The sequence below is a fragment of the Grampus griseus genome (assembly GCF_964374135.1).
Source record: "Grampus griseus genome assembly, chromosome: 13".
In the NCBI taxonomy this organism is placed as follows: domain Eukaryota; kingdom Metazoa; phylum Chordata; class Mammalia; order Artiodactyla; family Delphinidae; genus Grampus; species Grampus griseus.
Genome location: NC_139007.1, coordinates 38301895 through 38319525, shown reverse-complemented (window position 1 = coordinate 38319525; position 17631 = coordinate 38301895). Strand labels below are relative to the sequence as shown.

The window sequence follows — 17631 nt, the reverse complement described above, 5'->3', positions numbered from 1 at the left end:
TTTATTTATTTGGGCTGCTCCAGGTCTTAGTTGTGGCACATGGGATCTTCGCTGCAGCATGCGGGCTCTTAGTTGCGGCATGCAGACTTCTTAGTTGCGGCATGTGAACTCTTAGTTGCAGCATGCATGCAGGATCTAGTTCCCCTACCAGGGATCAAACCTGGGTCCCCTGCATTGGGAGCACAGAGTCTTACCCACTGGACCACCAGGGAAGTCCCTAGAGCAACTTTTCTTGAAATTAGGAGGAAAATATGAATGTAAGGATGAGAAGATACTAAATCTTGCCTTTTAAGTTTCAGAAGTTTTAGTCATCTTAAGTTAACCATAGTTAAGTCTGATTTATGTTTAGTTTCAGAATTCAGCACTTTATTTGTCTCTGGATAAGTCAAAAGCATTTTAAATGATATCCCAAAAAAATACCTTTAAAGAATTTTTGCTATAATTTGCCTCAGTTGTCTGTCTCTTTTCCATATTCTTCAAGCAGATAAAACTTAAAACTAGCTAGAACCAACCTTTTTCTTTTTTTAGGAATAACTGACATACAACATTATATTAGTTTCAGGTGTACAACATAATGATTTGATATTTGTATACATTGTGAAATGATCACCACAATAAGTCTAGTTAATATCCAGAATCATACATAATTACCACCAAAAAAATGCTTCTGTGTGTGGTGAGAATAGAACCATCTGTTTTCATGCTGCCCCTTGGTAGTACATGTAGCTAATCTGTTGAATTCATAGTAACTTCTCTGTTATACTTTTTTTATTTAAAGATATTTTCCTGTTCAGAGATGTTTGTTAACTGCTGGTGCTCACAGGAGATACCTTAGCCAGACATTCAGGCTTTTCAGTTTTAATTCCCATCATCTCCTATGGTTTAGAATATACAAGAATTACTTCCTAAATATACTTTCTTCTCTGCATGTAGTTCACACTGTTTTCACCATTCTCAACTGTCTTCCTGAAGTATGGCTGACTCCGTGTGTTAAAGGAATACTGACCAAACCAATCGTCAGTTCCCTTATGCTTTTTCCTTTTTCTTTATACAAATGGTATCATACTGTAGATAGATACTGTTCTGAAACTTCTTATACTTTACACGTCTCAGGCAGGCTTCCTGATCAGTCTATGGCTGAGTTATATTTTCTAAAAGCTGTATAATAATTCATTTTATGTTTGTAACAGTTTAATAAGATTTTTAGTTTTCTGGGTTTTTGTGTGTGTGTTGTGATTTTTTGTTTTTTGCTATTATATAAACAATGCTAAAGTAAATTTCTATGCACTGATACCTTTCTGCATATGTGGAAATATTTGTAGGATTAATTCCTGGTGGAATTGTTGGCTCAAAAGATAAATGCGGGCTTCCCTGGTGGCACAGTGGTTGAGAGTCCGCCTGCCGATGCAGGGGACATGGGTTCGTGCCTGGTCCGGGAAGATCCCACATGCCGCGGAGCGGCTGGGCCCGTGAGCCATGGCCACTGACCCTGCGCATCCGGAACTTGTGCTCCGCAACGGGAGAGGCCACAACAGTGAGAGGCCCGCGTACCGCAAAAAAAAAAGATAAATGCATTGGGACTTACCTGGTGGCGCAGTAGTTGAGAATCCGCCTGCCAATGCAGGGGACACGGGTTCGAACCCTGGTTTGGGAAGATCCCACATGCCGTGGAGCAACTAAGCCCGTGCGCCACAACTACTGAGCCCGCGTGGCACAACTACTGAAGCCTGCGCGCCTAGAGCCCGTGCTCCACAGGAGAAGCCACTGCGATGAGAAGCCCACACACCACAACAAAGAGTAGCCTCTGCTCGACGCAACTAGAGAAAGCCTTCGTGCAGCAACAAAGACCCAACGCAGCCAAAAATAAATAAATAAATTGAAAAAAAAATTTTAATTAAACTAAGAAAAAAAGATAAATGCATTTAAAAGAGTGATAGATATCACCAAAACACCCTCCTTAAAAGGTTGTACCAGTTTTCACTATTATCAGCAAGTTTTTTAGATGCCTATCTATCTTCACCATCATTGTGTATTAAAATTTAATACCTGCTTGTCTGACAAATGAAAATGGGATCTTACTGTTTTGACTGGCATTTCTTGTGTGAGTGAAGTTGAACATTATTGACATAGTTTTTGTGTGTTCTGCCTGTTCTGTTTGTCAGGTTATTCATCTTTATCTTTCATTAGTTTTTAAGTTCTTTACATCTTCATGAAATTATTTATTTTTTATTGCATATATTTGTCTACAGTTTTTTGTGGTCTTTCAACTTTTTGTTTATGATGTATGGTATTTTTAACCATGTAAATTTAACTTTTTATATGCTTATCTTATAACCTAACATATTATAAGCTTCATAAGTGCCGGGACTGCATCTTACTAATTGTTATATTACTCATCTTATCTAGCACTGTGCCCTTTTATAGATGCTCTTAAACTGTAGTAATAGTTGCATCCTCCCAAAACTGTAGGGGAAACAAATTATCCTTACTCTTTTCTCTTTAGAAAACCAAAATAGAATATCTTATAAGGGTTAAATAAGTTGAAAGTGACCAATCATGAGAGTTTGTAATCAACAGGGATAGTCCAGTGGCTTAAACAAAAAACCTCAGCATCTTTCATTTGTATTTTGATCAAGTTGAATTGCAAGTCCTTGTGATGATCAGGGAGAAGTTAACAGGCACACTTAACCACTCTAAAAATAATGGGCAAATAATACTAAGAATTACTTGATGTGACTTTATCGAAACTCTATAAACAAATACACGAAAGGATGCTCAACATCACTAATCATTAGAGAAATGCAAATCGAAACCACAATGAGATATCACCTCACACCGGTCAGAATGGCCATCATCAAAAAATCTACAAAGAATAAATGCTGGAGAGGGTGTGGAAAAAAGGGAACACTCTTGCACTCTTGGTAGGAATGTAAATTGATACAGCCACTATGGAGAACAGTATGGAGGTTCCTCAAAAAACTAAAAATAGAACTACCATACGACCCAGCAATCCCACTACTGGGCATATACCCTGAGAAAACCATAATTCAGAAAGTGTCATGTACCACAATGTTCATTGCAGCTTTTTACAATAGCCAGGACATGGAAGCAACCTAAGTGTCCATCAACAGATGAATGGATAAAGAAGATGTGGCACATATATACAATGGAATATTACTCAGCCATAAAAAGAAACGAAATTGAGTTTTTTGTAGTGAGGTGGATGGACCTAGAGACTGACATAGAGAGTGGAGTAAGTCAGAAAGAGAAAAACAAATACCATATGCTAACACATATATATGGAATCTTAAAAAAAAAAAAAAAAGGTTCTAAAGAATGTAGTGGTAGGACAGGAATAAAGACGCAGACATAGAGAATGGACTTGAGGATACGGGGAAGGGGAAGGGGAAGCTGGGATGAAGTGAGAGAGTGGCCTGGACATATATACACTACCAAATGTAAAATAGATAGCTAGTGGGAAGCAGCTGCATAGCACAGGGAGATCAGCTCGGTGCTTTGTGTCCACCTAGAGGGGTGGGATAGGGAGGGCGGGAGGGAGACATAAGAGGGGATATGGGGATGTATGTATATGTGTAGCTGATTCACTTTGTTATACAGCAGAAACTAACACACCATTGTAAAGCAATTATACTCCAATAAAGATGTTAAAAAAAACCACAAAAAACTCTAAAGCAGTCCTCATATAAAGAGAAATTATAACCAGCTGAGAAAACCATGAAATTTTCTTAAGCTAACCATGATCTTTTTTTAATATATAATCTATCAAACTCTTAGCTAATCATAGAAAGGAATGGACTTTTTCTCCCTCCCACTACCTGTCTATTAAAGTGAATCAGATATAATCACGCTTGTGTCAAAAGTTCAAAAGGGAAAATGGAGGTAAAATGAGCTGAATTGGCATTCTTCCCTCAACATTGTACCTGTAAGCTTGATATGTTGTTTCAGAGATTAACTTTATAGACTTCCGTACCCATAAGTATGAAAATTCTTAGGGAACTCTTTTCACAAGCTTGATCTTAACATATTGAATAAAGAGAGCAGCTAATCCCTTTTGTAAAGTAATTTGAGAGGAGGGAATTCAAAATGTAAAGTCTCACCTGCAGAAAACACTCAATTCTGTAAAGGCCTTTCTATCTTTAGACACTTACAAAGACTTAATATTTTAATGCGGAAGGGTGAACTTGGTTAAAAAGCCAATGGGTGAAATTAGAGAGAAATAATCCAGTGCTTTCTTTCTGGGAATTATCATCCTGCTCTCCAGGGGACCTAATTTTATTCCCTGTGGGGAGTGAGAATACCCCTCTGTACAGCAAGCCAGCATCTCTAAATATAAGCTTGACTTTTAGTATAATAAGAGTCTTGTTAGGTGCAATTTTGCTCTTAGTCATTAATACAATGAACAAATGTTGTGGTTACCTGGGAAAGAAAATTCAAGTGCTTTTAAACCTCTTGTGAGATTTGGTTTCATGCTTGAAACCTATACAGTGTTATGCCCAATAGCATCTGTAGAAGATTCCAAGCTATAAGGTATACTACATAGAGAAGTTAATACACGTTGGAAAAAATTGAAACCACTGCAAAATGGGTTTAAGGTCCTGAATAAAAAGCTTTTCTTTTGCTGAATGACACTTACTGGTGGCATTAAGTTTAACAAATGATTGGAAGTTTCTTAGGGGTGAATTTTACATGATGATGATGTCCCTGTAAGAAGCCAGTCTTTCCTTCTGGTGACACTTTTTCTTTTCAGCTTTAAAACAGTTTGTCATTCTACAAGTGCAAAGACTGAATAAAGGACAAAATATAATCTGAGAGTATATAGTATTAAATAGCATTTTCAGTATGGTATGGCATTAATTGTGTTAGGTCATTTCTGTCCCTACCAACTTTGTGATATTATATGCATTTTAAAATCTATTCTTGATTATAAAATTGTAGTGGTATACAGCTTCTGCTAATAGCCCTCAGTCGTAAACCATTTTAAATTGCATTTGGTAGTGTATTTTCTCTTTAGGATCAGTAAACGATAATAGAAATCTTTCTTATTACTTTAAGTTTAGAATTTGACCGAAGTAGTCTTTGCGTTCTTTCAAGAATAGTCTTCCATTCCGATGTAACCTAAAGGTACTGGGCATTATGTTTTCAGTTCTTAAACTTGCCCTCAGCCTGTAAGCTCTGGATAGATAGACCTTATGTGTATGACTCCTAATTTCCTATTGGTGGTAAGAGTGCATTGCACTCTTTCCCTGCTGTTTTCTCGCATTTTTAAGAAGACTATTAAGAATAATTCTGTATTCTTTTCTTTCACTATGAAACATCTAATTTAGTCGTAATAACAAAATATTTTGTATTTCATTTCAAAGTAGTTAAGGTCTGTTTCCCCTATGAGCGTTGTATACTAAACTGTACATTTTTACAGCTTACTGAAATAGAAAAACTGACCTATATTTATGTAACTGACGTCAGGCAGAATGACATCCAAAAGCATATGTACAAACGTGCATTTTAAAAGTTGTATTCTAGTATAAATAACATACTTTTTAACAGCCATGTAAAAAATGTACTTTTTTACATTTAAAGGTAAAATGTCATCTTAACTTTATGATTTTCTTATATTAACATAACTAGGCTTGCCATATTATCAATTTGACAAACAGGTCCTCCCCCAACCCCCCACTTTTTTGAAGTCCCTATAACATGCTTCAACTTAGGAGTGATTTTCTGTTTGTTTCAGACAAATCTGCCTATTTTCAAGCTGAAGGAATCTACCGTTAGAAGAAGATACAGTGACTTTGAATGGCTGCGAAGTGAATTAGAAAGAGAGAGTAAGGTAAGAATTATTTGTAATGTGACTGTAAAACAAAACATTCCAAATTTTAACGTTTAAGACTTCTCAGGAGAATGATCTTGAATAAAGTGAGTAAAATAAAACATTTCTTTTTTTTTTTTCAAATAGTTCAATTTCATTTTACTTCATAGGAGATGGGGGAAGTGTGCAGTTTTTCCTTAGAACTCTTCCTTCTCATGTCTACTTCAGTGGCCCAGTTGAGGCCTGTGCTGACTCACACTTAGATAACTCTTCTTAGAACTTTCTTGCTATTGCTTCCTTCCTTTCCATGATCTTCCTGTCCCACCTTCCTGTCTTCCCCTTGCTAAATTTCTCTTCTTCAGTACATCTCCTATATCAGTGTATTTCCATTTTCTTTTTTTTTTTTACTGACGCTATACTTTTTTTTTTTATCATCACACATTTACATATAACAGAAGTTTCGTAAACCAGTACTTACCTTACTCTGTGTGACAGGTACTGATATTCCTCAGATTAGCTTTTTAAATGATGGCCATGATCTACTGTTGGGTTGCTACCTGCAGTTTTAGAACACTGTCATATATCCTGATAATAATTGTCTTCTCTTAGAAGAAATTTGGTGGCTTTGGCTGCAACATAGAGAGAACAAGGTCTCATTCTAATGTCTCTTATTTCAGCCCTACATCAGAATGACATATATGGCATGGAGTCATGAAAAGTACACTCAGAATAGCAAAAAGTTATCTTGTGACTCAAGTGTAGTAGGATAAGAAGTGGGTATGGTAGGAGCCCTGAAGTAGGTTAAGGCTAACTCGTTCTCGCTTCTGAAGCGTACTAAGATAGAAAAGGAAGGAAAACGTCCTTAACCAGAAAAATGTGGCTGGATACTAGAGCAACATATACAAATCATAGCATTCCATCAAAAATGGAAAAACAGTTTTACTCCAAAGAATATCCAAGTATAAAATACTTACAGATAAAACTGGAAATATAAGACCCATGTAAAGAAAACTTTAAAACTTCATTGAAAGATCAAAAGAAGACCATAATAAACAGAAATATTACATTCCTGGTTTGGAATATTCACTTTTGAAGATTCATTTACTCTATAAACATTTGAGAGCTCATTCTGTGTGTTCTGTCAGTTGCAGACAGAACTGTGAACAAATGAAGGGTCCCTACTTTTATGGCACTTTATTGGGTAAGTTGGGGTAGTGGTGAAGGGAGACCAGAAAAAGATGGTAAGATATATAATATGTTAGATGGTAATATGCTCTAAAAATCAAAATTAAGGGAAATAGGGAGTGCCAAGAGAGCTGTCATATAGGACAGTCAAGGGAAGGCCTCTCTTAGAGGTGGGATTTTAGCAGTAGACCTGACAGAAATAAGGCAGTATCTCCTAACTTATTTATAAATTTGTAAAATTCTAATACAAATCTTATTGGAGTTCTTTATAAACCTGCAGATTTATATAGAGCTTTAGAATCAGAGAAAGCTCAAGAATAGCCAAAAGTTATTTTTACCAATAATTTAGCACCTGCAGACATCAGAGCATATGTTAAGACTATAGTAATTAAAACAATGTAGTATTGCTTTAGGTATGGACAAATAGATTAGCAGAATGTCAGAAAATTTAGAAGCTGACCACATGTTTACTGGAAATTTAGTTCATAACAAAAATAACATTGTCAGTTTATGCAGAAAGGAATTTATATTCAGTAAATGGGGTTGAAACATTTGGCTATTTGGGAATAAAGATTTATAACTCACTGTATATAAATTACAGATGGTTTGAAGAGCTAAATGTACAAAACAAGTTAGGAGAGTTTTGGGTAACAAAGAAGAAATTTTTTATGACCATAGGGAAAAGTGTCTTTTTTTCCCCCACCTTTATTGAGATAGAATTGACAAATAACATTAAGTTATATAACACAATGATTTGATATATGTATATATTGTGAAATGATTACCATAATAAAATTAGTTAATACATCTGTCACTTCACATAGGGGTTTTTGTTTTTGTTGTTTTGTTGTTAGTGGTGGTAACATTCAGTATCTCTTGAAACATTCAATGTTTCTCTTAGCAGCTTTTAAGAGTACAATACAATCCTGTTAACTATAGTTACCATGCTATACATTAGATCCCAGAACCTACTCATCTTTTAACTGAAAGGTTGTACCGTTTGACCAATGTCTCCTCATTTCCCCCACCCCTCAACCCATCTACTACTCTCTGTTTCTGTGAGTTCAGCTCTTTTAGATTCCACATATAAGTTAGATCATACAGTATTTGTCTTTTTCTGTCTGATTATGGGAAGAAGTGTCTTGATAGGCTTGTGGCTTTGCTTAACATAGCACCTGGCACACTGGAGTGTTTAATACGCATTTCATGAATGTATACATCACTTTTTTATGACAGCTTTATTGACATAATTCACATGCCATATAATTCACCAATTTAAAATGTACAATTCATTAGCTCTAGTAGTTTTCTGGTAGCATCTTTAGGATTCTCTATGTATAGTATCATGTCATCTGCAAACGGTGACAGCTTTACTTCTTCTTTTCCGATTTGGATTCCTTTTATTTCCTTTTCTTCTCTGATTGCTGTGGCTAAAACTTCCAAAACTATGTTGAATAAGAGTGGTGAGAGTGGGCAGCCTTGTCTTGTTCCTCTTCTTAGTGGAAATGCTTTCAGTTTTTCACCATTGAGGACGATGTTGCCTGTGGGTTTGTCATATATGGCCTTTATTATGTTGAGGAAAGTTCCCTCTATGCCAACTTTCTGCAGGGTTTTTATCATAAATGGGTGTTGAATTTTGTCGAAAGCTTTCTCTGCATCTGTTGAGATGATCATATGGTTTTTCTCCTTCCATTTGTTAATATGGTGTATCACCTTGATTGATTTGCGTATATTGACGAATCCTTGCATTCCTGCAATAAACCCCACTTTGGTAAAGTAGCAGGATACAAAATTAATGCACAGAAATCTCTGGCATTCCTATACACTAATGATGAAAAATCTGAAAGTGAAATCAAGAAAACACTCCCATTTACCATTGCAACAAAAAGAATAAAATATCTCGAAATAAACCTACCTAAGGAGACAAAAGGCCTGTATGCAGAAAATTATAAGACACTGATGAAAGAAATTAAAGATGATACAAATAGATGGAGAGATATACCATGTTCTTGGATTGGAAGAATCAACATTGTGAAAATGACTCTACTACCCAAAGCAATCTACAGATTCAATGCAATCCCTGTGAAACTGCCACTGGCATTTTTCACAGAACTAGAACAAAAAATTTCACAATTTGTATGGAAACACAAAAGACCACGAATAGCCAAAGCAATCTTGAGAACGAAAAACGGAGCTGGAGGAATCAGGCTCCCTGACTTCAGACTATACTACAAAGCTACAGTAATCAAGACAGTATGGTACTGGCACAAAAACAGACACATAGATCAATGGAACAGGATAGAAAGCCCAGAGATAAACCCACGCACATGTGGTCACCTTATCTTTGATAAAGGAGGCAGGAATGTACAGTGGAGAAAGGACAGCCTCTTCAATAAGTGGTGCTGGGAAAACTGGACAGGTACATGTAAAAGTATGAGATTAGATCACTCCCTAACACCATACACAAAAATAAGCTCAAAATGGATTAAAGACCTAAATGTAAGGCCAGACACTATAAAACTCTTAGAGGAAAACATAGGCAGAACACTCGATGACATAAATCACAGCAAGATCCTTTTTGACCCACCTCCTAGAAAAATGGAAATAAAAACAAAAATAAACAAATGGGACCTAAAGAAACTTCAAAGCTTTTGCACAGCAAAGGAAACCATAAACAAGACCAAAAGACAACCCTCAGAATGGGAGAAAATATTTGCAAATGAAGCAACCGACAAAGGATTAATCTCCAGAATTTATAAGCAGCTCATGCAGCTCAGTAACAAAAAAACAAACAACCCAATCCAAAAATGGGCAGAAGACCTAAATAGACATTTCTTCAAAGAAGATATACAGACTGCCAACAAACACATGAAGGAATGCTCAACATTGTTAATCATTAGAGAGATGCAAATCAAAACTACAATGAGATATCATCTCACACCAGTCAGAATGGCCATCATCAAAAAATCTAGAAACAATAAATGCTGGGGAGGGTGTGGAGAAAAGGGAACACTCTTGCACTGCTGGTGGGAATGTGAATTGGTGCAGCCACTATGGAGAACAGTATGGAGGTTCCTTGGAAAACTACGAATAGAGCTACCATATGACCCAGCAATCCCACTACTGGGCATATACCCTGAGAAAACCATAACTCAGAAAGAGTCATGTACCAAAATGTTTATTGCAGCTCTATTTACAATAGCCCAGAGATGGAAACAACTTAGGTGTCCATCATCGGATGAATGGATAGGGAAGATGTGGCACATGTATACAATGGAATATTACTCAGCCATAAAAAGAAACGAAACTGAGTTATTTGTAATGAGATGGATGGACCTAGAGTCTGTCATACAGAGTGAAGTAAGTCAGAAAGAGAAAGACAAATACCATATGCTAATACATATATATGGAATTTAAGAAAAAAAAAATGTCATGAAGAACCTAGGGGTAAGACAGGAGTGGAGACACAGACCTACTGGAGAACAGACTTGAGGATATGGGGAGGGGGAGGGGTAAGCTGTGACAAAGCAAGAGAGTGGCATGGACATGTATACACTACCAAACGTAAAATAGATAGCTAGTGGAAAGCAGCCACATAGCACAGGGAGATCAGCTCGGTGCTTTGTTACCGCCTGGAGGGGTGGGATAGGGATGGTGGGAGGGCGGGAGACGCAAGAAGGAAGAGATATGGGAACATATGTATATGTATAACTGATTCACTTTGTTATAAAGCAGAAACTAACACACCATTGTAAAGCAATTATACTCCAATAAAGATGTAAAAAAATAAAATAAAGTGTACAATTCAGTGGTTCTTACTATATTCACAACGATGTGCAACCATTACTATAGTCAGTTTTAGAACACTGTAATCACACTGTAAGAGAAACCCCATACCCGTGAGTAATCACTACCAATTTCTCCTCACCCAGCCCTAAACAACCACTAATCTTTCTCTATGGATTTGCCTGTTCTGGGCATTTCATATAAATAGAAACGTAGAATATGTAGTCGTTTGTGGCTGGCTTCTTTCACTGGCTTCTTTCACCGAGAGTGTTTTCTAGGTTCATCCTATTGTATTGTTAATCACTACTTCATTTCTTTTTATTTCCCCAAAATATTCTTTTGTATGGATAAACCACATTTTATTTATCCATTTATCATTGGCAGACATTTGGGTCATTCCTGCTTTTTGACTATTGAGAATAATGCTGCTATGGGACTTCCCTGGTGGTCCAGTGGTTAAGACCCTGCTCCCAATGCCGGGGGCCCGGGTTCGATCCCTGGTCAGGGAACTAGGTCTCGCATGCCGCAACTAAGACCCACGCAGTCAAATAAATAAATAAATAAATATTAAAAAATAGTAATAATGCTGCTGTGAACATTCATGTACAGGTTTTTATATGGACATATGTGTTTGTATTTCTTGGGTACATACCTACGAATGGATTTACAGCCATATGATAACTCTGTTTAACCTTTTGAGGAACTCCCAGACTTTTTTTTCCAGAACAGCTATACCATTTTTACATTTCCACCAACAATGTATAAAGGTTCCATGTTTTTCCACATCCTCACCAACATTTAATATTATCTGATTTCTTTATTATAGCTTTCTTAGCGTGTGTGAAGTGGTATCTCGTGGTTTTCATTTTCCTGATGGCTAATCATGTTGATCATCTTTTCATGTACTTATCAGCCATTTACATATCTTCTGTGGAGAAATTTTTTTTCAGATGTTTTGCCCATTTTATTGAGTTTCTTTTATTATTGAGTTGTATATAGAATATACTAAAAAAACAAAAAAAACCTCTTACAAGTCCCTCATCAGATTTACAGTTTGCAAAAATCTCCCATTCTGTGAATTGTTTTCACTTGATGTTGTCCTTTGACGCACAGTACTTCACTTTTAACATTAGACCAGATAATTATTTTGGGCATTTAACCTGTGTGAAAGTTGTACATACATTAGTATTGCTAAGAACAATTAATCAAGTTGTTTTATTTATATATTAGTACTTTTAATTAAGATCTGTTTACTAGACTAGAAAGTAGATGAAATTTATTGTATTTACTGGTCATTATGGTTCAATCTTTTAGCTTTTTTTATTTCAGTATGCTTTCACTATATTATGCTGGCCAGATATCCTTCTGTCCACTTCTTGCCCCACATACACACACATATCATCAGACTCATTACTTTTAAATTGGTGTAAGAATTCTAAGTAGATCTTTTCCGACTGCTTAAGCAAAAATAATTTGATGTTGAAGATCTTTGGGATCTTAGCTGGACAAACCACTCATGATTTTTGTAGGTGATTAATCCTGTTGCCTACAACCTTACCATCCATTTCAATGAGTATTTTGAGTATTAGTAAGAACGTATCTCTACGGATGATAATACCTAGTAATTTTTAATCTTATATTTCATGCTAAATTCTACCCTGAATTAATGGTGGTCATTTTGTTAACACACTGGTTCTATATTCCTTTTTTTATAATAGCTTTATAGATACAGATGTTTTTTCCTGCCCATCATATAAACTATTCTGCTGGAGCTCAGCTAGTTCAGCTAAAAAACATGATCCCTGTTTCTTAATTGTAAGTTCCCTGCCGGTTTTAACTCTTCAACTTGACAAATGCTAATATAGGGGAGAGATTTAAGAATGTTAAAGCAAACTTATGAAGACAAATCTTTAGATGTCTTAAGCATTGGGTATCTGGGGAGAGTAGATCTAGGAAGAAATTACAAAGTTTATGTTGGGCATTGGTTTTGTGTTTCTTTTTAGCTCTTTGTTTTTTGCTGATCTGTAAGAAGTTGTATGATCTTTCCCTTTTTAACCTTGTTGAATGATCGTTTTAGGATAGAAACTCTGCATCAAGGGTTTTAGGTTTTACCTCTTAGAATATATATGATTTTATTACTGGTGTTTACTATTTATATTTCTCCTTGTTTGACTTGTTTGCCCACACCTTTTCTCTGTTTTAACATAAGATAAGGATTCACCTAAGTGGTTAGTCATTTAACAGATATTTGAGCTTCTGTTGTATGCCCAGCTTTTCTTAAAATAACCATAAAAAGCCTGAGACAAGGGTCCTTGATTTGAAAGCATTAATAGGATAGATTGGTGGTTCTCCACCAGGGGCAGTTTTGTTCCCCAGGAGACATTTGACAGTGTCTGGAGACCATTGTTTTTGTCACAACTGTGGGGTGCCTACTGGCGGCGTCTAGTGGGTAGAGGCCTGGGATGCTGTTGAATAGGTATTCTACGGTGTACAAGAAACCCCTCCCCACAGTACATTATCTAGTTCAAAATGTTAATAGTGCCATGGTTGAGAAATTCTGAGATAGAGAACCCAACTAACCTGTGAAATAAATAGCTAGGTGCTATTTAATTCAAACAAATATTTGAGCTCCAGATAATTCCCAGAAGAGGGAGATCAGTCATAAGTTGTCCCTAGAGGAAAGTTAGGCTTTGACAGGGAAAATTTGGGATGTTCCTCTAGTGTAGGAAGGAAGAAATGACAGGTCTTTGGGGAAAGATAGATAATGGGTTTGGGAGAAAGTTGATGTGCTTCTTAGCCTAGGAAATGGAAGAGTGGCAACAAGTAGAGTTGATTATTTTGTCATCACCTCAAACACAGGTAGGAAAGATTATATGCAGATGGTATGAGGTGCAAGAAATTTACCACAGAATTCTTATCTGCCCATGCCAGAAAGAACATTGTTAGTATTTTACTTCTTCATTTAATTGAGAGTTGAGTTTGATCTCTTCAGTTACCATTGTAATAAAGCATTGTCTTCCCCAAGTGACATCAGAACTGTCTGAGGGGCATCGTAGCCTTACTTCAGTATTGATTATTCGCTTTGTATACTTGTGCTTTGATAAGTCCAGGAAAAATGAAAATGAAGCTGTGGGCCCTGCCATTGAGCTTTGGTCTGATGGACTATTGTGGCATTTTGGTTATCTTGCCTCCAAAACATTGAATCATTTTTCAGTGTATTTTTATTGATTCCCTTTTACTGTATATTTAAACTAGTTTAACAATGGGATGGTTCTCATAGTGAAGATATACTTTGTCTTCATGTTATGCTCTCTAAATTTTCCCGACTCAGCCAGCATGTTCAAGAACTTTCTTTCCTTATCTTGTTTTAGGTTGTAGTCCCCCCACTCCCTGGGAAAGCGTTTTTGCGTCAGCTTCCTTTTAGAGGAGATGATGGAATATTTGATGACAATTTTATTGAAGAAAGGAAGCAAGGGCTGGAGCAGTTTATAAACAAGTAAGTGCTTTCTGTTCCTCAAGGTCTAAGAGTGAATAGTGTTCTGAGCTGTCTTTAGGTGACTGCTGTTTATTAATTTAGATATCAGACTAAACTGGTGCTTTTTCTTTTTGGTCATTTCCTAACTTTTTGTATCATTTAAACAAAGTGAAAACATATAACAAGTTGAATATCGTGATAAATATTAACACACTTGAGTAATACGAGTATCTTTGTGTTGACCTAAGTTTTGTATTTGTTTTTCTTGGTTAATTTATGCAAATTACATTTAAAATTACAGCATTTAAAAAATAGTTTTACTTAGGATTCTTTCTGATTTAAGGTATGTTCTAGCATGAACAGTAAAACTTACAATACACTTGCAATCATTTTGATTGCAGATGGAAGTATCATCAGCATGTCTTGTGTAAAGGTGCACATTTAAAATTTTTGTGGCAAAATATATTCTTTTGAAAATGTAAGGAGACTGTATCATTTATCTTTTACTTTAGAAACTTAATAAACTCAAACTCTAGCTTTTAATTTTATTCCTATTTGAAATATAGCCTCTTTTTTTTTTTCTTTTTTGGAAGAGTTATGCCTGGAAGGGGCTCACTATAATTGTGCATTTGGCCTTAAGTTTGACCAAATAAAGTCAACTCCTAGAGAATACGGTTGTGTGAGCTTATTTATTAGCAATACTTTAATTTTTATCTAGTAATTTGAAGATCTGTGAGTGGTAAACAGAGGGAAAGTTATACAAAGCCCTTAACTTTTAGTTATCTGAGAGCACACAACCTTCATTGTCTTCTTATGAACATACTTTCTTTTTGGAGAAGGCAGTGCTAGCTTGGATGTTTTTAAATTCTGAAATAAAGTCTGGTTGCTCAGTCTGATCTTGTGTTTAGTCTGATGGAAACGTTTAAAAGCAAGCAAAAAACAAAAACAAAAAAACCTGAACATTTGTGCCTATTTCTTAGTATTTTGGGGCTTTTATTGAACTTCAGTGTATTTCTAACTATAATCCTATATCTTTTCCTTCTTTAAAATGGATTCTTAGAATCAATGACATTGTTTCACTTTTAACATTAAAATTCACTTAGGTTTCTTACGAATATACCAACTAATATGTAAAGAAGTTAATTGCGTACATACGCCAGAGGTAGTGCAAAACTAGTGATTAAATGTTTTCTAAATTACCCTTATGATCTGAAGGAAAGAAAATATACTGTTAGTTGATAGACTATAGCTTTATGGGCAGTCCAGAATAACACTTATTATTACTAAGTTGTTTGTGCTTCCTAACCTTAAAATGTGTATATTTGGTCCCCCTCCACCACTTTTATAAAATACTGGACTGAATTTGTATCTTTTATTCCTAGGGTCGCTGGTCATCCTCTGGCACAGAATGAACGTTGTCTTCATATGTTTTTACAGGATGAAATTATAGATAAAAGCTATACTCCATCTAAAATAAGACATGCCTGAAATTTGGCAAGAAGGGGCAAGAAAAACTTTCCATGACTATTAATGATTCATATGCACCAGTGAAGAAGTTCTAACTAACTTTAGCATGCTGCACAAAAACTGGTATAATATGCCTTCAGTATACTAACACTCATATGCTCAGTTTTGTTCTGTTTTGTTTTGGCAGTTGACAAGAAGTTAATTTGCTTTCGTGAAAAAAATCCCTCATTCCAGCCTTTCTATAGAAATAGCCCTTTCTTGCAGTTTTAATGTGGTACACACTCTGGCTTCACAAACCTGTTACTCTAGTATAACTTGCAGTGTCCTAACTAAAGTTACTCATTTGGTCTTACCTGCAGTTTTTGTGTCATGTTTGCTTCTTGAATCTGATTAATAGAATTTTTCTCTTATCCCCTTTTTAATACGTGGTGTCACTTGACCTAATTTATGTGTGGAAGCACTACACATTGGTTTCCAGTACCCTACATGTAAGATACACACTTGTGTGCAGAAAGTATCTCCCTTCAGGCTTGTAATCCCCTTCACATGGAAGATCGGTGAGGGAAATCTTTATATTCTGTATAAAAACAAAATCAAATTTATATACTAAAATCATTTGTCTAAAAATTTAAGTTGTTTTCAAATAAAAATAAAAATGCATTTCTGATATGCACTGATTGTGTTGCTTCTGGCTTTTCTTTTCTCCCTTCAGAAGACTGTCCTACTTAACTCACTTGTTGAGAGGGATTATTTACTAATTATATACTTTTCTCATTCCTGTAACTCCATTCCTCTTTAAGCAGTGGTGATATCAAATATGCTACTACCCTTTGAATGGGGCTATTTTCTTTTACACAACAAAAAAAGTGATGTACTAGGAAAAGCATTCCTTAAAGCTTACTGAGTTGTTATGAAGCACTTTGTGTATTTGGAAAATGCTCTATAATCTCAAGTCATTCTTTTCAAAAGGCCTTTTAAGATAAGTCAATAGCATGCCCCCTATTTTTCAGAAGAATTTTTTCCCTAGCTCATCTGAGTGACTTGTTTAAACTTAGCAAGGGTGTAATAACCATTTTCTTAGCAGGTTCATGCTTTCTCTTTAGTTAGGTTTAGGATAGTGGCACGCTTTCTCCTCTTTAACCAAGGGAGAAGGGCAGTGTTCTAGCTGACTTGTATTATTGATAAGAAACCTGCAAATGCATGACTCCTTGCTGCCTAACTTGTGTTGCGGCCAGACCTTTACGGCCAGAATGTGGTCTCCAATTTGAATCTGCACAACATCTGGTGCTTGGGGGACCCGTTGTGACCTAGAGTTAAACTCCAAGGTAAGGAAAGTTTGCCCTTGCACTCCAGAAGTGTCTCATGTAGAGACAGGTCAGTCCGTTTGAGAGGAAATCAGCTTAGGCCTTGACCAAACTACGATGTCCCCCAAGCAGATGGATATCATAGGAAGAAGTCAGAGCTGCTCTGTAATATCTTTTGTTGCTTAAATATGTCACAGTTCCATAAAAGTACAGAGCTAAACAACTGTGAATTGTGTTTCAGTGAGCTAGAGCAGTCAAATCAAAGGTTGTCAGTTTTTGGTATGCAGAACAGAGTAATGGTAGTTCTGCTAAACTCAATAATTCCTCTAAAGCATACATGATTTTGCCTCCCGGGGAACATCTGGCAATATCGCTAGACTTTTTTTTTTTTAATTTATTTATTTACTTTTGACTGTGTTGGGTCTCTGTTGCTGCACGCAGGCTTTCTCTAGTTGTGGCGAACGGGGGCTACTCTTCGTTGCGGTGCGTGGGCTTCTCACTGCAATGGCTCCTCTTGTTGTGGAGCACAGGCTCTAGGCGCGCGGGCTTCAGTAGTTGTGGCACGTGGGCTCATTAGTTGTGGCTCG

The 17631-nt window shown here is 36.3% G+C and overlaps 1 protein-coding gene across 1 annotated transcript in view; it reads left to right on the top strand.

The window, feature by feature from the left end:
- SNX3 (sorting nexin 3) overlaps positions 1-16406 on the top strand; it is a 43716-nt gene extending 27310 nt beyond the window's left edge. The window contains exons 2-4 of the mRNA XM_082669280.1: positions 5753-5848; positions 14170-14294; positions 15656-16406. Of these exons, the coding sequence (XP_082525406.1) occupies positions 5753-5848; positions 14170-14294; positions 15656-15761 (327 nt within the window). The 3' untranslated portion in view covers positions 15762-16406. The remainder of the gene's footprint in view (positions 1-5752; positions 5849-14169; positions 14295-15655) is intronic.
- The last annotated feature ends 1225 nt before the right edge of the window (positions 16407-17631 follow it).